We start from the raw sequence: 26,469 nt of genomic DNA on the forward strand, positions 1-26,469 counted from the left end.
TGTCAACCTGGCTGTTGCTCCACCCACTTTCTCCCTCCTCCCAAATAGAAGAAGCGACTCCTTTTCTCCCCCTCCCCCCCGTTCCGTTCCTTCCAATGAAAACGCCCCGAGCTGCCAAGGCTCGCTTCGCATTGGTTGATCCGAGTGGACCAATGGCGGCGCGGCGTTCTTGGGGTATAAAAGGGGCCGCGCGAGGGGCGCAGTTTGCAGTTCTGAGGCACAAGTGGGAGCGAGAGGGGACGGGTTGGACTCAAGAAGGGAGGAAAGAAGAAGCAGGGGTTCGGCCTTCCCTTTCCCCGCCCCCTCCAGTCCCTTCAGATATTCCTTGAGGTGGCGGCCGGTTTGGTGTTTCTTCTGGACCCTTGCTCGGACTCTTTGCCCAACTCGGCCGCCTCTTTCCCCCTCATTTCTCGGGATGCGGGCCACGGGCGACGGGCCTTCGAGGGCTTCCGAGGCGGGGAAGAAGAAGAAGCAGCCCCAAGCGCAGCCGCCCGGCGAAGGCGACGCCCGCTTCAGCGTCCTCAGCTGGGAGCAGGTGCAGCGCCTGGACCACATCCTCGAGGAGGCCGTGCCCGTCCACGGCCGGGGGAACTTCCCCACGCTCTCCGTCCCGCCCAGGAGGGTCGTCCAGGTGCGTGCCCAGGCCTTTGAAAGGGTTTAGGAAGGCTTGCCAAGGCCAAGCAGGCCCCAAGTTGGGGGTGTAATAGAGTAAAGGAAGTAAACATTGCATTTCACTCACTAGAAGTATCTAGGTTTAGGCCTGACAGGGATAGATGTGCCTTCAAGTCCATTGAAGGGTTTGTTAGGGCTTTCCAAGGCAAACTAGGTCCCAAATTGGGTGTGTAATAGAGCCTAAAAGAGGAAAACATTGTGTTCAATTCACTGGAAATATCCAGGCTTAGTCCTGAAAGGAATAGATGTGCCTTTGATGCTATTGAAGGGTTTGTTAAGGCTTTCCAAGGCAAACTAGGCCCCAAATTGGGTGTGTAATAGAGCCTAAAGGAGGAAAATACTGCATTCAACTCAGTGGAAGTATCCAGGCTTAGCTCTGACAGGGATAGATGTGCCTTTGATGCTATTGAAGGGTTTGTTAAGGCTTTCCAAGGCAAGCCAGGCTCCAAATTGGGTGTGCAATGGAGCCTAAAGGAGGAAAATATTGCATTTAATTCACTGGAAGTATCTAGGCTTAGCTCTGACAGGGATAGATGTGCCTTCGAGTCCATTGAAGGGTTTGTTAAGGCTTTCCAAGGCAAGCCAGGCCCCAAGTTGGGTGTGTAATAGAGCCTAAAGGAGGAAAATATTGTATTCAATTCAGTGGAAGTTAGGTCTGACAGGGATATATGTGCCTTCGAATCAATTAAAGGGTTTGTTAAGGCTTTCCTAGGCAAACCAGCCTCCAAATTGGGTGTGTAATAGAGCCTAAAAGAGGAAAACATTGCATTCAATTCACTGGAAGTATCCAGGCTTAGTCCTGACAGGAATAGATGTGCCTTTGATGCTATTGAAGGGTTTGTTAAGGCTTTCCAAGGCAAGCCAGGCTCCAAATTGGGTGTGCAATGGAGCCTAAAGGAGGAAAATATTGCATTTAATGCACTGGAAGTATCTAGGTTTAGGCCTGACAGGGATAGATGTGCCTTCGAGTCCATTGAAGGGTTTGTTAAGGCTTTCCAAGGCAATCCAGGCCCCAAGTTGGGTGTGTAATAGAGCCTAAAGGAGGAAAATATTGTATTCAACTCAGTGGAAGTTACGTCTGACAGGGATAGATGTGCCTTCAAATCAATTAAAGGGTTTGTTAAGGCTTTCCTAGGCAAACCAGGCTCCAAATTGGGTGTGTAATAGAGCCGAAAGAAGAAATACATTGCATTTAACTCACTGGAACTGTCCAGACATAGTCCTGACAGGAATAGATGTGCCTTTGATGCTATTGAAGGGTTTGGTAAAGTTTTCCAAGGCAAGCCAGGCCCCAAGTTGGGTGTGCAATAGAGCCTAAAGGAGGAAAATACTGCATTTAATTCACTGGAAGTATCTAGGCTTAGGCCTGACAGGGATAGATGTGCCTTCAAGTCAATTGAAGGGTTTGTTAAGGCTTTCCAAGGCAAAGCAGGCCAAATTGGGTAATAGAGCCTAAAGGAGGAATACATTGCATTTAATAATAATAATAATAAACTTTATTTATATCCTGCCACCATCTCCCCAATGGGGACTTGGAGCAGCTTACGTGAGGCCAAGCCCAGACAACAATTACATAAAATAAAACCGAAAATGCAAACAACAAACAATGTAATTACATAAAACATATGAAAACATAGCAATATAAAATTACAATAGGCACAATCACAATGTCAATGGGCGGGCTACATGTAATGGATAAAAGAAAGGCTGATTAAAAACTCAAGGGAGATAAGAAAGAAACAGATTATTTGCAGTGGAATAGATGTGCCTTTGATGCAATTGAAGGGTTTGTTAAGGCTTTCCTAGGTAAACCAGGTCCCAAGTTGGGTGTGTAATAGAGCCTAAAGGAGGAAAACATTGTATTCAACTCAGTGGAAGTATCCAGGCTTAGCTCTGACAGGTATAGATGTGCCTTCGAATCAATTAAAGAGTTTGTTAAAGCTTTCCTAGGCAAACCAGGCTCCAAATTTGATGTGTAATAGAGCCTAAAGGAGAAATACATTGCATTTAACTCACTGGAACTATCCAGGCATAGTCCTGACAGGAATAGATGTGCCTTTGATGCTATTGAAGGGTTTGTTAAGGCTTTCCAAGGCAAGCCAGGCCCCAAATCAGATGTGAAATAGAGCCTAGTGTTTCTTGGCTGGAGAAAAACATTGGATTTTACTGACAGAAAGTATCTAGGCTTAGGCCTGAGAGGGATATATACACATATCTCATGGGCTTTTTTAGACAAGGAATTAACAAAATTGGGTGTATAATAGAGCCTAGTGTTCTTAAAGGGGGGAAAATCACATTTAACTCACTGGAAGTATTCAGGCTTAGGCCTGACAGGGATAGATATGCCTTTGAGACCAATGAAGGGTTTATTAAGGCTTTCTGAGGCAAACCAGGCCCCAAATTGGATGCAAAACCAGGTGTTCCTTCCCAGTCTTTTTTGGGGGAAATAATGTCACGTTTAACTCCAGGCACAGTCCTGACTGTGATAGCTGTGCCTTGAAGTCCATTTGTGGATTTGTTGGGGCTTTATATGGCAAATGATACTTCCAAATTGGGTGTGAAAGAGAGCCTGGTGTGACTTGTCAGCCCTTAAAGGAGAAAAACATGGCATTTAACTCACTGGAAATATCCAGGCCTCCTCCTGACCAGGATAGATGTCCCTTCGAGTCCATTGAAGGATTTATTAGGGCTTTCCAAGGCAAACCAGGCCCTAAATTGGGTGTGTAATAGAGCCTAGTGTTTCTAAAGGAGAAAAGCATTGCATTTAACTTACTGGAAGTATCCAGGCTTGGCCCTGATAGGGATAGAAGTGCCTTCAAGTTCACTTATGGATTTATTAGTGCTTTCTAAGGCAAAGAAGGCCCCAAATTGGGTGTGTAATAGAGCCTAGTGTTTCTTGGCAGTCCTTAAAGGAGAAAAACTCACAAAGTACATAGGCTTAGACCTGACAGGGATATATGTGTCTTATGGATTTATTAGGACTTCTTATGCAAAGGATATCCAAAATTGGGTGTGTAGTAGAGCCTAGTGTTTCTTGACAGCCCTTAAAGGAGGAAAAAAATCACATTTAACTCCCGAGAAATATCCAGCCTCAGTCCTGACAGGGATAAGTGTGCCTTCAAGTCAATTTGTGGATTTATTGGAGCTTTTTTAGGTAAAGGATATTCCCCAATTGGGTGTGAAAGAGAGTCTGGTGTTCTTTGACAGCCCTTGAGGAAGAAAGAAAAAAAAACATTTAATTCAGTGGGAGTAGTATTCAGGCCCTCCCACTGACAGGAAAATGTATGACAGGGATATGTATGTCTTAGGGACTTATTAGGTTTTTGTAGTCAAGGAATATCCAAAATTACATGTGAAAGAGTCCTAGTGATCGTTGGCAGCCCTTGAGAAAGAACAAATACCACATTTAATTCACTGGAAGTATCCACACTTTGCCCTAACAGGGATAAGTGTGCCTTCAAGTCCATTTATGTCAATGTGGATTTGTTAGAGGTTTCTTAAGGAAAGCCAAAATTGGGGGGTTTGTCTCTTCCTTGCTCAGAAATAGAAGTATCCAGGCTTCATCCTGATAGGAATAGGTCAATTTATGGTGATCCCATGGATTTCTTAGGTTAGGCACATATAGATCTTGTCAGAAATATATGTACCATCACATGCACTTAGAGACTTCTGATGGCTTTTCTTAGTCAAGGAATACCTGACATTGGGTATGAAAAAGTACTGGATGTTCCTTGGCAGCCCTTATCACCTTTAACTCTCTGGAAGTATTCAGGCTTGATTTTGATAGGGATATATGTATCTTCAAGCCCACTTACGGATTTATTAGGGCTTTCTAAGGTGAAGAAGGCCTGAAATTGTGTATAAAATAGAGTCTGGTTCTCCTTAGCGGCCTCCGGAGGAGAGAAATATCACATGTAATACCCAGGTTTAGTCCTGACAAGGATAAGTCCATTTATGGTGACCCCATGGATTTATTCGGGGGTTTTAAAGCCAAAATTGGATGTGAAAGCTTGTGTGTGCGCCTTCAAGTCACATGTCAGCACATGGTGACCCCATAAATTTCACATTTCACTCACTGGAGGTACCCAGGTGTAGTCCTGACAGTAATATATATACCTTCAGGTCAGTTTATGGTGTCTGGGTGAATTTAATAGGTTTTTCATAGGCAAGGAATGCCCCCAGATTGAGTGTTTTCACTCTTTCCTTCCTCTGAAACAGAGGAAGGACACCTGCTATTCTCAGCAGTCCTGCTGTTCCTCAACAGTGTTTTGGGGCATTTCTTTTTGGACTGCTGCTCCCAGAATCCTTCAGCTAGCAGGGGGACCCCATACATTTTACACTTAATTTGCTGTAGGTGTCCAGGCATTGTCCTGACATCCCCCAGTCAGCATATTCCAGGTTGCAAATCCAGAATCTCCCAACCAGCACTTGACAGTTCCTTCATTTGAAATAGAGCCTATAGTAACTGGAATTCCTTTGTAGGCCTTTGAGGCTCTTCTTTTTAGACTTCTTCTCACTTTTCTCCATGCACTAGTATGTGGTGTTTCTTTTTTTGAGGGGGGAGAGGCCCAAGGTCAGACCTTGTATGCATTGTCACCTGATGGCATATAGTAACCCCATAAATTGTGCGTGGTTTTCTTAAGGAATGCTCAGAGCTGGGTGGTTTTGTCAGTTGCTACCTCTGAAAAAGAGCCTACAGCTTCTGATATTTGTTGGCAGAATTTTTGGGCTATGCTTTTGGGAGCTTTGTTGATTAAGGGGTTGTGGAAGTGAGAGTCGAGAAAAGTATCTTTTCCCCCATGCTGTGGAAGTTCAAGTGTGTAGTGTTTCAGGAGGAAGGGACCAAGGTCAGAGCTTCTGTGTGCACCTTCAAATCACATTGTCAGTATATGGTGACCTCATACATTTCATATTTAACTCACTGGAGATGTCTATTTGGAGGCGGTTTGACCTGTTCCTTCCTCTGAAATTTAGCCTAGTCTTATGGGATGCCATTTTCAAAACCCTCTTTAATGGGGGATTCTGGGAGTAACAGTCCCATGTTTGCCCCATGTTCTGGGAATTCTGGCCAGTAGTGTTTGGAAGCAAGGGACCAAGGACAGTCCCTGTATGTGTGCACCTTCAAGTTGGCTACTGGATTATGGCTGTCCCATAAATTTCATAGGGGTTTCTTAGGCAAGAAATACTCAGAGGGTGTTTGGCCAGTTCCTTCCTCTGAAGTAGCACCTACACCACCTGGGATTTGTTGTCAGTCCATTTGGGTTTGGGGTAAGTTTTTTGGACTGCTGCTGTGCTGCTTGAGGGTTCTGGGAGTTGACAGTCTAAGGCAGTGGTCCTCAACCTGTGGGTCCCCAGATGTTTTAGCTTTCAATTCCCAGAAATCCTAACAGCTGGTAACTGGCTGGGATTTCTGGGAGTTGTAGGCCAAAACACCTGGGGACCCACAGGTTGAGAACCATTGGTTTAAGGCTCCTTCCATACTACCCCTATATGCCAGGATCTGATCCCAGGTTATCTTTTTATCCCAGATTATCTGGCAGTGGAGATTCATATAATCTAGTTCAAAGCAGATAATCTGGGATCAAATCCTGGGATATAGGGCAGTGTAGAAGAGGGTTAGGAGGAAACCTTTTTACCTTGCTCTGAAGTTTGGAGGAAAGGCACCAGTGTTCGTCCTTATGTGTATGTCTTCAGTTTGCCCTCAGCTTATAGCAGCTTTATGAATTTCATAAGGTTTTCTTAGGCAACGAATACTTGAAGGTGGTTTGACCAGTTCCTTCCTCTGAAATGCATCTTATAATATTTGGTATTCATTTGATGGTCAGAGTTATAGAGTTGGAAGAGACCACAAGGACCATCAATTCCAATTATTAACCCAGGCTGATCCTGCTTACTTTTCAAGATCAGATGGGATCTAGTGCCTTTAGGGTATTTAAGCCACAGCACCTAAGAGGGATAACCCTGTCAAAATCTCTGTAATTGAACTCTTGGTTAATTTGGTGGGGTGGAATAGTTTGCTATGAGTAATAGCCAAACCTATACAAAATCCTCCAAAATCTTAAACTATCCACCATTACTTTCTGATGGTTCAGTGAATACGAAGTTTGTTTCGTACACACGATTATTTTTAAAATAGTGTATAAAATTACTTTCAGGCTATGTGGTTAAGTATAAATGAATTTTGGGCACAAACTTGAGTCTCCTTTCCAGGATATTGCATTATGTAAATCCAAATATTTCAGAATCTGGGAAAAAGTCCAAAGCACTTCTGGTCCCAAGCATTTCAGGTAAGGGATATTCAACCTATATTCTTAAAAGATGAGAGACCTCCCAGGAATTTATATGGGTGTATATTATTGTAATTGGGACTCACAAAGGCTAAAACTATTCAGTTTATAACCTGTTTTTCTCCTGGCCTGACTTCCGAAGGAGCTAAAGCTTACTAGGACTCCAGATAGCTTCCAATATTAAAAACAATACAACTAAACATGTATAAACCATTCATAATGCTGTGATCAAAATCTATATTTTGGAAAGGCAGAAATATAATTAATTTTATTTACTTAGTTTATCCTTTGTTTTTCTCCTGCTGTGAAATAAGTGGCTAATGACATATTTTACAGTTCAGTTAAGATATACCTTGATTAATTATTTTTTGTGTTTATATCCCACTTTATCTCTCTAAAAAAGAGACTCAAAGTTGCTCACAATAAAACCAATACAATATACAGTAGAGTCTCACTTATCCGACATTCCATTTTATCTGACACTCTTATCTGATGCCCCTCTTTTCCGCCAGCATTTCCCCTTCAATTCCAGGAGCGCTCCCCAACTCTCTCTCCATTCCCAATAAGCGAAAAGGGCAAGACAAGAAGGAGGGAGGAAAAGGGGAAAAAGAAACAAGACTGGAAGTGTCCTCCCTCATTCCCTCTATGATTTCCACGCTCCTCTTCTGTATTCAGGCACTTCCTACTGGGCTGTTCTAGCCCTTAGACGTTGCCGTGCCTTAACCCTTTGAGACCCTGTTAGTATTCTAGGTGTCTAGCATCGCATTGGACGGGTAACAGTAGGAGACTGTATTATCCAACATTTTCGTTTATCCGATGTTCTGCCCGTCTATGTTGGATAAGCGAGACTCTACTGTAATTTAGAACTTAAATTAAGTCGGTTAACATACGTACTGTAATTGAGAATTACATTCTGTGGGGCTTTCCTCAAAGTAAAGGTATATAGGATCAAACTTGAGCATTGGTTTAAGATACTTCCTCTAATTAATAAATAATAAATAATTAATAAATACTATGGTGTTATTTATAATACTTGCTAGCCAAAGCAAGAAGTAGTTTGAATGTTGGACTAGGACACTGGTAGACCAGAGTTCAAATCCCTTCTGAGCCATGAAATCCTACTAGGTGGCCTTGGGCAAATCACAGTCCCCCAGTTTCAGGGGAAGGGAAAGCAAAAACCCCTTTGACTTGGGTCACCATAAACCAGAAATAACTTGAAGACACAACAAACAAATGATGACAGTGGTCAGGAATGTACAGGTTTACCACACTGGTTTTCTCCCTGTGGCAGAAATACAGTAACCAAAAGCAGCTTACAATAGTGTATGCAGCTAAATATGTAATAGGACCCATCCTTGAAAAGGACAATAATAGAGTATCACTAACATTTGAGTAAACTTGTGTAAAAATTCTCTAGATTTGTTACATGTTAGCATTTCCCCTTTCCCTTATGTCGGCATAAGGGAGGAAGAAGCCTTCAAAATGACATGATCCTAGTGATATCTATTGTTTTGTAAGCCTCGTTCAGTTCAGTGGGTCAGTCTCCCAAATAAGTGTGTCACAGGTTGTATCCTTAATCTGTTTAGCTGTCAACTGTCATTAGGCTTGTGTAGACTTCAGATAGATTTTATAAGATGTTAACAAGCGTGGCTCATTCTAAACTAGAAAACATGCTATGTGTGTGTTGGCGTCTTAGTATCTTTTGTGAGTAATCATAGATGTATTAAAGAATTCTCTCTAGTCTAACCCATATACTTGCTCACAATGAATTGGAAGCTGAAGCACCAAGTTATGATCAACCTAACTGTCATAAGTCTCCCCCGCCCAAAGTTTTGGAACATATACTACTAATAGTAATATTAAACTTTTCTATGATGTGTTCTGACAGTGTAAAACATAGGCTTTCCTGATTAAAAGCTCATTTTGAGGCTAGCCGCTGTATTACACAAGTGAGTTGCAGTTTCAAGAGTTGATTTTTTAAATGGAGCACACTTTTAAAAGTTCAGTTTGCAAGAGATTAGTGTTCACAATAGTCCAGCAATGTAAACCAATGCTGATATATTTGAAGGGTGGCCAGTGCTTCTGATATGTCGCACTGTATCAGTGACCTTGTTTCTGAACTAGAGCTTGCATTTGTAATTAGATTTGGACAGAGGAAAAAGTTTCCCAACCAGTTTAACAGTCTCTGTGTGCATGTGCCTTCAAGTTACTTGTTGACTTATAGTGACCTCGTGGATTTCATAGGGTTTTCTTAGGCAAGGAATACTTAGAGGTGGTTTTGCCAGTTCCTTCATCTGAAATATAGCCTACAGAGGATATTATATGGTGGAGGCAATCCTTATTTTCAGGTGTCCCTTCCTCTGGGCTCTTGACTAGAAATGACTGCATCCCAGAAAGAAGTTATACAGAGGGGTCAAGGAGCAAGTAATAATGCTACTGTTGCAGCAAATATTAAAGAGACTGGTGCCACCATACTTTTTGTATCCTCTTTGAAACAGGCAAAGAAACCTAGCCAGTAATACATCTGTACTAAGAATTCTGTGGTTGTAAAGAAGAGACTTTTGCCTGGTGCTGACATTTGGTTTTCAGCTGCAGATGTGGCATTGAGCTTATATGTAGTCCCTGGGTTGTCGCCCTCCTTGGAATGTACTTGAAGTTGGAAGATGGATGGCTGCACAGGTGAAGTTTCTGGATTATGTTACCAGAAGAACTGCATCAGTAAAAGCTGCATGGCTGTAAATAGTTGCTGGCAGGAGGGAGTCAAGTGGGGGGGGGGGGGGAGAGCAAACTGGATTGGAAGAGATTTCTACATACAGCTCTTGCGGTACATAGCTTTGAGTTGGAGCAACAATGGGTAACTGCAGCCTGGAAGATGCGTTTGTCTTAGTCAGCACAATCAGAGGTGAAGGATTATGGGAGCTGCAGTCCCAGAGCATCTAGCCAGCTGTAGTTGTCCAACATGCTACTGAAACATGCTACTGAAACTTGCTCACAATGAATTGGAAGCTGTGAACCATATGCCATCAGTTACCAGTCCTCTGAGTTTCCAGGAAAGAAAAAAAATCAATTGTATTAGACACAAATATGGTACTGGTTCCTGGCCCATTCAGCGGGGGAAGTACTGGTCTGCACATCACATAGTATGAGAGGCACTGGATTAGAGAAATCAGTGGATTCAAAGTAACGATGCCTCCACTGATCCTAATATAGAAAAAGGTTTCAAACTTCTTAGCCAAATATTGTCTTCAGGCCTTCTGTTCACTTGAAAGGTGACAGTGCTTTGTCATATACTATGTTTAAATGGCCTACTTAGGAGACAGCCTTGACCTAGAAAGAGCAGCATTTAGAACAATAGGATTCAAATGTATGAAAGTTTCTTGATGGGATTTTGAAGAAGAAACTTTTTGGTTGTGAACAAAAACATTTACCGTAAGCAGGTTGAGCAGATAGAGCTTGCTTCCTAGCCACTTCTGTATATTTCACCATGCCATGTGTTTGAGAACAGTCTAGACTGGGTTGTGGTAAAAGGGGACTTTCAAGATATAAAGAGAGCATTCTAAAATGAATTGCACTAGAAACTATCTGGGTAATGGTGTTGAAAAAGGAGAACAGCTGCAGGACAGTCCAGCAGAAGATAATGCTGCAATCCAAATCCATCAGACTGGTGTAAAGGTGAGAAGTCTGCCCCCTATATCAGGCATCTTCAAACTGTAGCCCTTCCCAACTCCCAGAAGCCCGAGCCAGAATGTTCAATGGTCAGGAATTCTGCGAGCTGGAGGGCCACGGTTTGAGGATGCCTGCTCTGTATGTTGTTGAACTCTTATTTTATCCTGTCCAGAGAACATGGTTAATGGTCAAGGGAGTGAGAATAGTATTTTGTCAGCATCTGGAAGGCTGTTCCTTCTCCATCCCTGAAGAATACTAATAGTAGGGCCATTGTATTAAAGGTTGATGGAGATGATATATAAGAATGTGGCATTGGAAATGGCAAACGTCAAATGGGTGACTTCCTCATAGGGCTGATGTGTGTGTGCACTTCCTGTTAGGTACAAGGCTGGCAACATTTGCTATATTGGGAAGGATCTTGAGTTTATGGGTGAGCTGCTATCCCAGGCATGGGGTATATTATGTATGTTTGCTAGTGTGCGTACATCGAAAGGCAATCTTATTTTGTCAGTGTTTTCAGTAAGAATGTTTGGCGTGATGGATTGAAACTAGTTTTCTTATACCAAGCTACACCCCACATAACATGACAAGGCTTCCAAGGGTTTGAACTGTAGGGTCATAAACTGGTAGAGCTGTTTGAATAGTGATGATCTTTAAGAAAGAAAAGAAACCAAAAATGTTCAAGGTAGTTGTCCTCTACCAAGGGTGTTTCCCTTTCCTGGAGCAGACTTGCATTCAGCCACCCATAAAGCATGATTCATGCTGAGGCACGAATGCTACACATCAGTGCTCCCATATGTAGCACATGACTGCAGTATACCATGCCCTTTGACATGGATCATTAGCTGTCTTTCCAGAGAGGTGAGGGCCCCTTCATAACTTCTCTTCAGCATACTTGATGTTCATTGCCCTCCCAGGATCATGAGTTTTGTATGTTATTGAACATTTCACTCAGTTTTCTGTAACAGTTCTGCAGCAAAGGTACAAGTGACAGTGTCAGACATAACTATCTTGAGTTAAAAGTTTATAGTCAGCCCACCTCTGACTGGTTGTTTTTTAAAAGGCAGATTCCAGTTGTTGCAAAGTAATGAGAGAGTACAACAGTTCAGGTTAGTTAAAACCTGTTGCTTCCCCATAGAAAGGCTTGGGCCAGACATAAGGCTTCCTGGTTTCTCCTGTATGTCAGTTGTCTGGGAATGTCTAACTTTAAGAGTGGAATAAAGCAAGACAAGTGGTTCTGTGTCAGTTTCTAGTGTATGAGGTCACTGAAGTACTGCTGTGTTGATCCACACATGAAGATTAGTGCTATAGGCAAAATATAGTCATCACAAACCCTATAAAGACAACACTGGGAAAATATTAAAATGCAACAGTAGCAGTGACACAATTCAGATTGTCTCAATGTAATATCACTAGGGTCTTTGTGCAAAAGCCAGCCACCTTGAGAAGCCGCTGTGGACTACACTGACCAAAGTGGCCAAGTCAGATATTGGACTCTGCCCTGATGATCTTGCATGGTGCATGGCACCCTTTTGTCAGCTTATATGGAGCTTGGCATCTTCTAGTAAAAAATAAATCTGCTGAGGTAATGGTATCTGGTCTATGATGTTGGATGTGTGCCATTGGGGCTCAGGGTTCTCTAGCTGAACTTGGAAATGACAAAGACTGCCGGGTAGCTATAGCTGTCAAACAGGAATGGAGACGTTCCAGCAAGGCTCCTGGTCCCTGCCACAAGTATGTGAATGGGCACGAGATGTATAATAATTCTTTATCAAAGTCCTTTTTAATCCGGACTCTAAATATCAGTATGTTCCCTGCGTAAGGAAATTGTAGAGAAATGAAGACCTGGAGAAAGATAGGTCTGCAGAATCAAAACCTATTCTGAGGTTTTCATATGGGATTATGAGGCACATTATGCTTAAATATTGTTTACTTGCCCAAGGCTAGATCTATACTTGGTCAAGTCGCTATAGCCTACCTTATTTAAAGATGTTAGAGCTGTTACAGAATTGAACTACAGATTGAGGGCGCAGCCAAACTGTCGAATGAATACAAATTGACACCACTTTAACCGCCATGCCTCAATGCAATGGAATCCTGGGAGTTATAGTTTGGCAAGGCACTCTGGCAGAGAAGGTTAAAGACCTTATAAAACTATGACTCCCAGAATTCCATAACACTGAGCCATGGCAGTTCAAGGTATTGTCAAACTAGATTAATTCTTCAGAGTAGATGGGTGAAACACGTCAAATAGGAAGAGTCTTCTCACTCTTAAAATCACAAGGGTGTCATTACTGGCTGTTACCTTGGCACAGCGTTGGAGACATATAGAGTTAAATGCAGCAGGATAAGATCTTTCAACTTTATTACTGTGTCCAACATGGGCATCACTTTATGGATTCCTTTTTACTTTCCTATTTTTCCTTCATCAGTAAAAGATTGACCCAACAAGTTCACAACAACTTGTCGCAAACTTATATTATCCTGGACTTCTGGGTAAAGGTAGTCATAGGTAAACTCCACTTATGGCTGTCAAGATAGATTTCTACCGGAATATGGTGGTCCTGCTGTATGTTTTCAAGGGCAATGTAGTAGACTAAGCTCCAGCTTGGGTGAGAACAATATGGAATGTTTAATTGTGTGGCTTCTATTCAAATGAACCCTTAACACTGACTTTTGAAGCTACTTATAATATAAATAGAGTAAATAAAAATAAATAAGTACTTCTAATAAACAGTTTCAGTGTGTTGCTTGTAGATGGTTTTCAGCACAGCAGATCACTGAATAATAAGTAATACCCGGAGGACATAGCACACATATTATTTGATTGTGGATTATATCAGAAGGTGAGAGATTTCTACCTTGGTCCATATATCAAATGGACAATGTAATGGAAATCTCGCATCAGAACAACAAATTTTACACAAGACCCCAAAATAACATATAAAACAGCTCTGTATTTAAGCAAAGCATTATGTTTAAGAACTACATATGTGGGGCTGATCATTGTAAATTGTAGGAGTAATAAGCAAATATGTATATACTCAGTTTTATATCATATTTATTGCATTGTTATAAATGTCTTATTTTAACTTGCTACATAGAGTGTAATCCTTATCAAGCCTTGTTGTTTGGTTTGGTATTGTGATATGGCCTAATGGCTAATCAACAAAATTATTAATAAGTAATAATTCATTTTTACCTTTGCTCTGGCAAAAGTTTATAGAAAACAATTTGGACAATAAAACTGCAGTGATAGTATGTGTCCTGCAGTTTCAGATGTACAGTTCTAGCTTCCAAATTTGGTAGCATTTTCCATGTGCTATGCAGAAGGCAGTTGGGTGAACAGGAGCTAGAGGAACTCTGTTTTGTTTGTGCTGGAAGAGAATCAGATTGATGTCTATAAAGATGGGAATCATCAAAGTTCTTACACGAGAATTACCTTTTCTTGATTGGTTTGAAGTTGTCTTTACATCAAAGTAATGTTACTTCATTTCACAGTTACACATCTGTGTAGGAAACTGGGGCAGTAGAATTTCAAAGCCACAAAAGTCTTTGATGCTTGTTCCTGATGCTTGCTGACTCCCTCCAGAGAGAAGCTGCCTAACATTGAAGGCTGCTTCCAGTACAGTCCTTTTGCCCAGAAATAGCCTGCTCGGCTGTGTGTCATCACCACCACAAATTACTAGGGATTTGTTTGTCCAAAAAGTATCAACAGTGTGCTTAGTAGGCACTAATGTTGTGCCAATAAGCTGCTTGCATATTCATTTTGTTTGGGAGGTGGCTTCATTCCTCTGCAGTGAGTCACTGAAAGAAAATAAGGCACACTGGATTTTGATTTTTAAAAATTATTGTAGCAGAAAATGTGCTGTGTTAAACAATAGCAGTTTCCACACACTGAAGATCCTCCTGAGGTGTAAGCCTGGGCTCATATAATGTAGCAAGTTATAAGTTATGTACAGTATATGTGTCATGTGTTTATAGACAAACATGTTTGTTTAAATGCATTACATGTGTGGGTCTTAAAAATTCCAGGAAGGTATAGAAAAGCATAAAGGCCTAGATAGAGTAGAAGGAACAGCTGCAATATAATATTTCAACAATGAAACAAAGTATACCTTAATACCCAGATGTAAACAGCCACCAACACTTGAAGTTCTATGAAGTATTTAAGAACTTCATCAATCCCAATTTTTAAACAAAAATTTATACACCTTGCCAGTCAAATGTCTTGTCATCTGCATACAACTGTGCCCCACATTCTAATTCGTTCAGTTCAAAATAATTCATTTTTGCCTTTTATAATATATTAAATATTAAATATTCTCTGTAGGAATTGCACTGACAATGATGGTCCCCTACTGATATTTTTTCATTTAATGTTTGGATGCTTTTTCAGAATCTAAAACTCTAAGGAACATTTGCTTCTCTGTGTGTTTTTCTAAAAGTTCCAAAATGTCAAACCATCATGTAGTGTTATCTTGTAGTTGTCTCTTCAGTAAGAATCCAGATTGGTTGCTGTGAATGAAGTCTTTTAACATTTGGAATTCTTTAAAGCAAAAGTTCTCAGCCCTCTGATGCCAGACTCCAGCAGACCTTATTCAGGCTTTTAGCACCAAGTGGACATAGAAAGCAGAGCTGTCAAACAAGGCTGAAATAGCTTGCTAAGCTTTTCATCATAGCCCACTTTGGGGGAGGGGGGTGTTGTTGGGCCCCTTCCACTTTTTATTTTTATTATTATTATTGCCCCTGGTGGCGCAGTGGGTTAAAGTGCTGAGCTGCTGAGCTTATTGACTGAAAGGTCGCAGGTTTGATTCCGGGGAGTGGCATGAGCTTCTGCTGTCAGCCCCAGCTTCTGCCAACCTAGCAGTTCAAAAACATGCAAATGTGAGTAGATCAATAGGTACCGCTCCGGTGGGAAGGTAACGGCGTTCCATGCAGTCATGCCAGCCACATGACCTTGGAGATGTCTACGGACAACGCCGGCTCTTTGGCTTAGAAATGGAGATGAACACCAGCTCCCAGAGTCAGATATGACTGGACTTAATGTCAGGGGAAAACATTTTTCCTTTATCTAACTTTCAGCAGCTCTGACAGTATAGGCGGTAACGAGGATTATTGGGAGCCTAACAATAACTGGATGGCTGTAGCCTGCTACATTTGATCTACCTTGACCACACAATTAGTAGGTCTTGCTCATGTTTAGAAACTGATCCTTTTAGTAGAATAGTTATGGTTAATGTAGAGTGACTTGTGTTGTTGCTCCCTCTGAATCAGTAGCACAGATGTCAAGAAGTGTGAGGACCCTTGAAGCGTTTCATTGGGACAAGGTGATTGGTATGTAGCGACTGCAGCAAGTGTTGATGAAAGAAATAGTGTTGAATTGAGAAGATGGGAAGTATAGCATAGTAAGTTTGGCGATAAAGAGCTTAATTTGTAGCTCACGGGAAAGGGGCTTGATTGTTGCTGAGCTGGATTTGGTTGAACAGGAGATAAAAGGTAGAGGAAGTGGTCATGTCCAGAAGGAACTTTAGCCAACGGATAAAGAAACAATTCCTGACTGATTCTCATGTTTAGGAAATTATACTGAATGGGAAAGAAAGCTGTGATCTGGCTCCTGAGCATCCACTGGGAAATTAGTCTCTCATCCATTTAACGTTTGCCACCTTGGTATGTTAACATTTAGTATTGATAATGAACAGCCATGAATATTTAGTATTGGTAATGAATCGCAGTGGACGCAACCTGTTATGGTATATTTAGGAAGTAACATGTTTACCTTATACAAGAAGCAAGAGTGACATCATATGCTCATTTATAGCAACCTGAGTGGGTTGATATAATGGCTAAACAAAAGCTAATCCTCTTGTTTTAAAATCCAGAGAGTTTAAAGAAAAGTAGAGGCTGCATGTTGAGGTCATCTTCCTTCCAGAACTGCTGCAGTGACTACTGTAAAGGGGGCATTAATGTAGGTATGCTCTCAGTCAATGCAGATGCCCATCTTTCTGGCCACAGATCACTCTTAATTGACTGAATTAGTCTTCAAAGGACAGCTAGATAGTCTACCTTTGGGACCATACTCAAAGCCTTACCAGCCTTATGTAATATTGGCATATTTTTCCAAAACCAAAGATCACTCTTATGCTTCAGAGAGGCTGGAATAGAACTGTAGTGATAACAGCATTATAAATAATAATAATAATAATAATAATAATAATAATAATCTTTATTTAATACCCTGACACCATCTCCCCAATGGGGACTTGGGGCGGCTTACATGAGGCCAAGCCCAACAGCATATTACAGTAAAGTAAAACCAAAGCACAATAACAACACAGTAAAATACATACAACATATGAGTACAAAGATGATAAAGCAAAATCATACACAGTAAAATAAAATAACATAACAATGAGCTGATAAAAACTAAGATACTAAAAATACTAAAATCAGGATGAGATAGGGATGGAGCAGATTGTTTGTGAGGGAGAAACTTGTAAAGGAATGGGGTCATAAATATATACCTTCATACAGGTGGGGAATATACTCTGGGGACAAAAACCATTGAGGGGGAGCAACTGTGTATGATAATACGGCTACTCTCCAAAAGCGCATCAGAAAAACCAAGTTTTGAGATTCCTCTTGAAATTTTCTAAGGTGGGGGTCTTCCTAACGTATACAGTATTTGGTACATATAAGTAGGGTCACTTCAGTGATTGGGTGACAGTTTGAATCACCAAATTTTTGTAAATAGTGAACACTAAAGATTATGCTTGCTACCTACTTTGTGTCAGTTGCAACCTGGCATATTTCTGCTGTAATATTTCGGCTAGCATGTAGGTTTGGGCACTCAAATGAAAGTAGAGAGCACTGGGACGGGGTGGAGCATTGAACTACCTCGGTGGAGTCTGTATTTAGCATGGTGAAGGAAATTACAGAGAAAGGCGCCAGTATATCACATTGCAATGGCTCCAGGGGACTAGTTTTTACCTTGCTCTCATTAGGAGCTTCATGTACTATGAAAAGTTCCCTCTTCCCAAATTCAACAGACATTTGGGGGAGGGGGGTTCAATTTTTCCTTGCTGCTGGTGAAACCAATCTTGCAAAAGGTAGTAGCAGAGGTGGAAGGTTCTTAGGATTTCACCATCATTTGGCCTCCGTTTTAGGACATTTATTTGGGACTCACAAGGAAACATGCAAATTGCCCAGGATACGTATTCAGCCCTAACATGAGAAACCTACAAGCATTTGTACATATAAGATTCCACAGTGTCAAGGATAGAGGGCTATAAAAAGGTTCCAATGCCTGTTCCATAATGAGGCTGTCCAATTACAAAAATGTCTGTTTGAGCTTGGGTCTGTGGTCATGCTAATGTAGCATTCTAATGTTATTTAAATGCTAATTAAAGAGCAGCTGATACTGTTCTTCCTATACTTCAAAAAATCCATAGTTGCATGCTTTGTGTGGCTCAACAGCAGTTTTCTCATATGAACAATGGCACATGTCTCCGAACAGATAAATATGAGTCATTCCTAAATGCAGAGGTGTCAGTCTTACGTAACCTAAAAAGGCAGTCACTTCTTTGTGTGTTCCTCCAAACCAAATGAGGTAAAAAAATATAAGATGTTCAGGCAGTTGAGCTACTGTGATGGACCTCTTGGGTGTGAAGATCACGCTGCTGCAATTAAGCTAAGTTCTCAAAAGGAAGATATCCAACTCTGTTACAAGCTTTGTTCTACCCATAAGTGAGTTACCTTATATCCTAGTAGATTAATTTTGCTTGTGTGGCAGGTACAACATTGATAATAGCTATTTAATTCACCATGTTGAATTGTAGCGGAATTTCTACTTGTATAGCTAACTATTAAAGGCCTATCATAGTTTTCAATAGTGAAGGAGTGGGTGAGTGGGTAGCTGGTGTAATTCATCCATACTCCTAATTTGGATAAGTTGCTACTAGGAAAAGGATACGATTTTACCAAGGTATCAAAAACTTGACAAAATGAAGTCTGTCCATTTGCCCCCACCCACACCTCTACCATATATTGGAGGCATGACATGACTATAAACATAGGCTATCTGTGGTTTTTGTTGACACTGATAAACATGTATCTTTTGTTATCATTGCCTCTCTCTTGATCATTCATCTCTACCTTGAGTCCAGTGATTTTCAGCCAGGGCTGTGCTTCAGATGCATTAGGTTTCAACTCCCAATAGCTCTGATCAACATGACCAGTGGTTTGGGTATTATAAGAGCTGAAATCCAAAATGAGAACCACTGTTTTAGCCTTACTTAGTCACCGATAGGCTGAGTTGCCGGTAGGTTTAGAAAGGCAGTATACAAGTGTAATAAATAAATAAATAAACTTAGTCAGAGGACAGCTAACATGTAGCTTGTGTGTGTGTGCAGGTTGCCTGTCAACTTATAGCAACCTCATAAATTTCAAAGCATACACAGAAGTGTTTTTTCCAGTTCCTTCTTCTGAAATAGAACCCACAGCACCTAATATGTGTTGATGGTCTCCCATCCAAATACTAACCAAGGCTGGCAGTTTAGTTTACTACATCAGACATAATCAGGTGCCTTTAGAGTATTTAGGCTTTGTTGACGTGTCTAAGTTAACTGTAATTCAGTCTTCTGCCTAATTGTATTCAAACTGAAGTTGAGAACTGCATCTGTTTTCCCATATTCCTACTGAAGTTATAGTAAGAGTTCTAGAAAGTGTCACTAGCAGCCCATATGACATATTATGACCTTAATTCCTACAAGTAACTTCTTAAGGCATAGCTAATCTTGTAGATGCCCCAGTAAGTCTGTCCAATGCAGATGAGAAACTTGAATTTTAGTAGGCGCACCACACAAAGATTACCTTTTGTTATCTAAATCTTGTATCAGGCATGTTTGATTTTGCAAGCTCCTCCCTTGACTCTTCCTGCCATTTTGTATTTCAAGGAAAATTCTCATAAAATCCTGGCCAAGGGATAAAAGGTGTAGGAGTGAGTAGTTGCATGTGTTGCTTTAAGGTGCAAATAGAAGCAGCTTCACCAGTTCACATTGTGAAAGATTTGAAGTCCCATTAGTAAGCATGCAGCTGTTAGAGCCAGAATATGAAGTGTATTTAAGGTCAAACTAGATGCAATGGCAGATGATCAGTGACTGGATTTTCTGTATTGTTATTTTTTAATAGCAAAAAGCAGATGGTCATATTTGTTAGACAACTCTGTGCTAACTGTAGTTGCTGGTTCAGCTGTGGTAAAGCTGGTGATTCAGTGGGTGTGCATAAGAGACAAGCCATTCAGCAGTTGATTCACTTGATCTGGCTTTACTTGGGATTGAATCTCCATGTCAGTTCCCAGTTAATTTCTCTCCTCAGCATGCCAATGGCTCCTCAGAGAAAATGTGTGTAGGTTTCTGTATAAGGCAGCTGTGAGGGGATAATGATGTATCAGATGAGGTTATCCTCCTGTGCTGTTTCTAAATGGGTTCTAAATTAAATATAGACAGGTACTGTGCTCAGGGAGCCTCACTACAGCAGGGGACATAGAGTGAATGGATCCATTGTTGGTGACCATCACCATATTTGTTATTACAATTACAGGATGGTTCTGAAGAGTTTTGCTGCATCATAGAGCTGTGTGAGAACACTGGGACAGAGCATCTGCTTTACTTTCTGACACAACAGGAAAGAAGGAGGGTGCTATGATCTTGGTGGTGCAGATAATAGTCACAAGTGCTGTCGCTTTTTTTTTCAGTAGTGGAGTGTTTGTGATCCACCTTATGCTCTAAATAACACAAAACACCTATTCAAACTCCCCAGCCAGATGCTTGTTGAAGGTTCTTGGGTAGTTGAAGGTTCTTGGGTAGTTGTCTTCTGTTTTCCTAACTCTCAATGCTGACAGCAGTCTCCCTCTTCTTTTTTTGCAGGTGGTCCGCAGCCGTCTGGAAAAACATGGCATCACAGTCCACAATGTGAGGTTGAATGGCTCAGCAGCAAGCTACGTGCTGCATCAGGACAGTGGTCTGGGCTATAAAGACCTGGATCTCATCTTTGGAGTCGACCTAAAAAGTGAGGATGTCTTCCAACTGGTGAAAGATGTTGTGATGGACTGTCTCTTGGACTTCCTCCCAGAAGGGGTAAACAAAGATAAGATCACTCCCATGACTCTGAAGGAGGCCTATGTGCAGAAACTAGTGAAAGTGTGCAATGAAACAGATCGCTGGAGCCTTATATCACTGTCAAACAACAGTGGGAAGAATGTGGAACTCAAATTTGTAGACTCTCTCCGACGTCAGTTTGAGTTCAGCGTGGATTCCTTCCAGATAATATTGGACTCACTGTTGCTTTTTGGGGAGTGTTCTGAAAACCCAATGTCTGCAAACTTCCACCCAACTGTCACTGGGGAGAGCATGTATGGGGACTTTGAGGAGGCGATGGACCACCTGAGGAACCGGATCATTGCCACTAGGAATCCAGAAGAAATCAGAGGCGGGGGACTTCTGAAGTACTGCAACCTTCTCGTGAGAGGATTTAAGCCCAAATCTGAAGTTGACATGAAGGCACTACAGCGATACATGTGTTCCAGGTTTTTTATTGACTTTCCTGACATAGGGGAGCAGCAGAGGAAGCTAGAGTCTTACCTCCAGAGCCACTTTGTTGGAATGGAGAGTAAAAGGTATGATTGCCTGATGACCCTTCACAGAGTGGTGAATGAAAGTACAGTGTGCCTGATGGGACATGAAAGGAGGCAGACGTTAAACCTCATTGCCATGTTGGCTGTGAGGGTCCTGGCTGAGCAGAACATAATCCCAACGGTCACAAATGTCACGTGCTATTATCAGCCAGCACCGTATGTCAGTGAAATCAATGTCAACTACTATGTCACCCACATGCAGCCTCTCCTGCCTTGCAGTCACTCCTACCCAACCTGGCTCCCCTGCAACTGAGCACTGAAGTGGTGCCAGTCTTTGTCACATGGGGAGCAGAGGTTGTGTGCTCTGAAGAAAAAAAAATGGTCCTCTTGCTCCTTCATTGGAACTAAGTCTGCTGTATATTGTGGGGCAATTGTGCAGTGTTATGAGTAGCTATCAGAAATGTTTACAATAAAAAAAATGCTTGAGTTATGTATGGGGTGGGTGGATAGGATTAGATTTAAAGGTAGAGCTGCACTACCTGAAATGCAAGCTGATTTTTTTCTCCTTTTAGTACAAGAAGCATTAATGGTTGTGCAGACTCAGTTTCAGAAGATACGCCAAAGCGGCTGATTCCTTTTAAGGGACCAAAGAAATCCTATTCAAGTGCCTGTTAACCTTTGATTTATTTTTTTCTGTAGGGAAGAGAGTTCCCTATTAGTGGTTCAATTGGATATGTCTACAATTAATTTTGGGGGATAGGGTCACTGAATCATTTCTCGAAAAGAAAAAGGGCATGGGCAAGGGTTTGCAAGAGCAGCCACTGCACCATGGTTTTCTATCTGATGGACCAGCAGTATTGATTAATAGTTAGAGCAGAGCCAAGAATAAAGGGGTCTGGGTCCATACTAGCATTTGGAGAAATTATATTTTCGGACTACAACTCCCAGACAACCCCCCACCCCAGGCCAGCATGGCTATTGGCCCTGTTCACTTTGGGAACCTGGAAGTTGTAGTCAAATCTGTGGTTCATAATAGTGATATTTTGACAGGATGGATGTTGCACCTTATTGTGAGAAAGAAAAGGAACCGGGACCTGTCCCCAGAATACTACTCAAATAAATGTGCAGTGCCAAAAACCTAAGAGGTGAATTTGTGAAGAAAAGGATTTGCATCAGTGCACTCTTTCGATTGGGAGAGGGCAGTAAGGAGAGTTTGTTGTAATATGAAATAGTGTCGACCAACTAGCAGCAGGCTAAAATGGACTGGACCTGAAACATGGCCAGATGTGGACAGTCCAGTGCATTCTTGGTCGCAGCCATAGAGCTGTGATTGCAAGAATCCCAGTCCTCTTAATGGAAACCATTGCAGCCTCTCTAGAATGATCTTCAGTCTTGAGAGCTGCTCATCTGTTCTTATCAGTTGCCTGTGCCCACCTGCTCCTCTCCATGTCAGAATAAGAATTGATATTATTGCCTAACTTTAGGCCTTTTGTTAAATGAATGATGTGCCCTAAAGTTTGGTCTTTCCTAGAGAGAGAGAGAGAGAGAGCTGTTTAAAGCCAGTTATCTGTGTCCAGAAGACTATTAGCGTCTTGTACAAACACATATGCTTTTGAAGTAATTATACAGCACAATACTCCCTTTTTCTTTTCCTGATGTTTTGGATTGCATCGCAATTCTTTGTATAATGTGTCAGTTCAGGTTAGTTCTTTATGCTTTTTTTTAGAAAGCTGAGGCAATGAACACTGTAGCTTTTGGGCAGGCCTGCTCTTGAAAGGGCTATATGAAGAATGGCTTCATGGTTGTATCCTTGAAGGTCAACGTACTTATCTTGTTCCTTTGCAATAAAACTGTACCGTATTGGGGCAGGCTGAAAAAAAAACTGAAATAAAATATCATACTTGGATTGTGTCTAGGTAAAATTCTGCCTCTTCCTGGGAAATGTGAGCTGGATTGGCAAGGCCAAACCCATATTACATATTCTGCCATACTGACAAATATCTGCTCCTCCTTTTGCCCACTTTCACAACTCCTACAAGCTACAAAGGGGCAGCTATCCACTTTTAAAGAAGTCTCATACTATGTAAGCAGGGAGTTATCTTGGTTGTTTAGATCCTTCCTTTGTATGTCACTGAATTCTTCCATGTTCCAAGAGAAATGTGGCAGCGTTGCCTAATGTAGAGCGACTTAAAATTTTCTTTTTCACACACTGAAAGGGTTTCTTTTACACTTATCTTCTTAGGCAGCCTCTCAATGTTTCACATATAAAAGGGCAGAACTGGGTTTTCACTAAAGTAATAAAACTGATTAGCAGCATTTTTGGCTGAATTACGGCCAGGATAAATAATAGAACTGCTTCTTTAAAATGATAGATACTGTTGGGGTTTTTTTTTTAAAGCTTCCCCTATAACTAAGGGCTTGCTGGAGGAATTTTTAAAAAATGCACTTTTGTGGCATGGGAAGGGTGTGTATATGTGTGTGTAGTTAAACTCTTACAAATGGAGGCTGCATCAGATATATGCTGTGATTGTATGTGTGTGGATACCCTGAGGTTTAGAAAAGTATGACACTTTGAATGGGACTTCCCAACTTATGTTTGAACGTGTTCTGCAGCTGTCAAAACTTGTCATGCACTAGGCCTGACATGAGACTTGCTAGATTCTTTAGAATCTGTCACCATAAATAAATACAATGTATTGAACTCTGTTGGATTCTTCTTGCTTGACCACACAAAAGATGTCATTGTTCTGTTCTGGTTGCTCACCCACCAGGCCAACCTTCTGCCCCACTGGCCTGAGCAAAAGTGGGGCCAAGCACAATAAAGGGCTTCCAAATGAGTCCTCGTTCCTCTCTGCTGCAAAACAATCTTCCAATGGTACTTCAGTGCCAATAGAAAGCACACATTTTCTGTGGCCCTCTTCAAAATGATTGACCTCTAAATGTTCTGGAGTAAAACTCCAGCCTCGCGGACCATTGGTCATGTTGGTGAGAGTCCAGGAATATCTGGTGGGTGCTCTGTTCATATGGGAGCGTGGCATAGCTCCAGTAAAGGAATTCACGCTAGCGTCTCCTTTCTATGTATTTATGCAGCTTGCATTTAGATCAGACATGGGCAAACTTCGGCCCTCCAGATGTTTTAGACTTTAACTCTCACAATTCCTGGCCTCGTGCCCTTTCCTTTTTCCCCCTGAGTGGGAAAAGGAAGGAGCCTGAGGCTAGGAATTGTGGGAGTTGAAGTCCAAAACACCTGGAGGGCTGAAGTTTGCCCATGCCTGATTTAGATCCTTTAAAATTAATGGGCGAGACGCTTATAGCACAGGCATTGTAGGATAGTGACGGGCTGCTGGGTGTTAATACTCTTCTTTTTCACTGCTGATATCCAAGGCTGCTCTGGTTTAGTGGTATCTAACAGTGGTGAAGTATTGACCTAAGGATTTGGTAGGCCACGAATACCTACTTCTGGGCTAGCTGTTTTGGGGAGTAGCGTGTCTCCTTCCAGATGCCATTCTATTACAGCTTCCAGTATGTAATACAGTGGTTCTCAACCTGGGGTCCCCAGATGTTTTTGGCCTTTAACTCCCAGAAATCCCAAAAGCTGGTAAACTGGCTGGGATTTCTGGGAGTTGTAGGCCAAAAACATCTGGGAACCTCAGGTTGAGAACCACTGATTTAATATCTTTGGCTGTACGAATTAAGAGTTGCAGTCCAGCAGCTGCTCTTGAGATAATACTAGGTAGGTCAGGTTACTACTTAAATGTGAATGTTGGAGGAGGGTAGGCAGTGTTTGCTCTTGGATAACTCCAGGCTTGCCACCCTCATCGTGGCTGAGCCTGACAAAGCTAATTCCATCTGGTCCTGTCTTACTTGTCCACCAAATAATTATCAGTTGTCACATTTGCCCAGCCTGCGAGGCTTAAAGCAGTCCTGAAAATAACTGCCTGCTGTGAACATTAATTTGTCCTTTCTACATAGTATGCCTTAGCCCTACCAAGTTTTCTCTCATGCCATTCCAGCAGCATGATCTCTCCAATCCCAGTCTATTGTGTTCGGCAGTTGTCTCTCTGAATCTGACCAGAGCAGCACAAAACACCTGATGTGGTTGGCTTTTTCCATTGTTGGAGCAGATCAAGCTAAACAAAAGGATGCTAGTGGAAAACGCTAGTTGTGATCTGAAAGGGGTTTTCAATGTTTTGAGTATTTGATCCCTTTAAAAAAAACTAATAAAACATTTATTTTCTCAAATGTTGGTTTGTCATTCTTGGCTAAACAGAAGCTGAAAGGCTGTGGGCAAATCCAAACAATGTCCTGAAAATGGCCTTCTCCAACCTGCTGGATGTATTAGACTGAAACTGTTAGTGTTGTCAGCTGTGTCACTTGGGGATGGTGAAAGTTGTAGTTCCAATTTTCAAAGTAGTTCCAGTGACAGGAAATTACCTGGTTTTAGGGTGAGGATGGAGGTGTGGACAGCTCTAAACCGCATTCTTGACCTTTTGGTGTGTCTATTATTAAAAATGAAAGAGAAGCCAAGTATAATACAATTTACCTTGGAGAGCTGTGGGCAAAGCAGGCAACCCTAGAGTTTGTTAAATAGCTGGTTGCATGCATACAGACGTTTGTTCACAGAAGAGTTGGTTGAGGTTTTTTTTTGGACTTTTAGTTCTAAAGCTTACTGACAAGGTGACAGGTTCCATAGCCGGAACACACATTGACTGGGGATTAGTGGAGATTTAGTCTAAAGTATCTTTCCCGTGTTCTGGCTTTAAATACACCTTTGTTGAATAATACCTTTGTTAAAGACCAACCGGTCAGAGGTTCGAATCCAGGGAGAGCATGGATGAGCTTCCTCTGTCAGCTCCAGCTCCCCATGCAGGGACATAAGAGAAGCCTCCTACAAGGATGGTAAAACATCACGGCTAGTATATATATATACTAGCCGTCCCTTGCCACGCATTGCTGTGGTCCACATGGGGGTTCTGTGTGGGAGGTTTGGCCCAATTCTATCGTTTGTGGGGTTCAGAATGCTCTGTGATTTTAGGTGAACTATAAATCCCAGCAACTTCAACTCCCAAATGTCAAGATTCTATTTTCCCCAAACTCCACCAGTGTTCACATTTGGGCATATTGAGTATTCATGTAGAGTTTGGTCCAGATTCATCATTGTTTGAGTGCACAGTGATCTCTGGATGTAGGTGAACTACAACTCCAAAACCA

General features: G+C 41.7%; 1 protein-coding gene across 1 annotated transcript; it reads left to right on the forward strand.

The window, feature by feature from the left end:
* Positions 1 to 212: 212 nt before the first annotated feature.
* TENT5B (terminal nucleotidyltransferase 5B) lies at positions 213 to 25,500 on the forward strand. The gene is made up of 2 exons (XM_060784521.2): positions 213 to 631; positions 20,552 to 25,500. The coding sequence occupies exons 1-2, from the start codon at positions 416 to 418 to the stop codon at positions 21,569 to 21,571; spliced, it is 1,236 nt and encodes a 411-aa protein (XP_060640504.1). The 5' UTR covers positions 213 to 415; the 3' UTR covers positions 21,572 to 25,500.
* Positions 25,501 to 26,469: the final 969 nt, after the last annotated feature.

The sequence above is a fragment of the Anolis sagrei genome, chromosome X (genome assembly GCF_037176765.1).
Source record: "Anolis sagrei isolate rAnoSag1 chromosome X, rAnoSag1.mat, whole genome shotgun sequence".
NCBI classification, from domain to species: Eukaryota; Metazoa; Chordata; class Lepidosauria; order Squamata; family Dactyloidae; genus Anolis; species Anolis sagrei.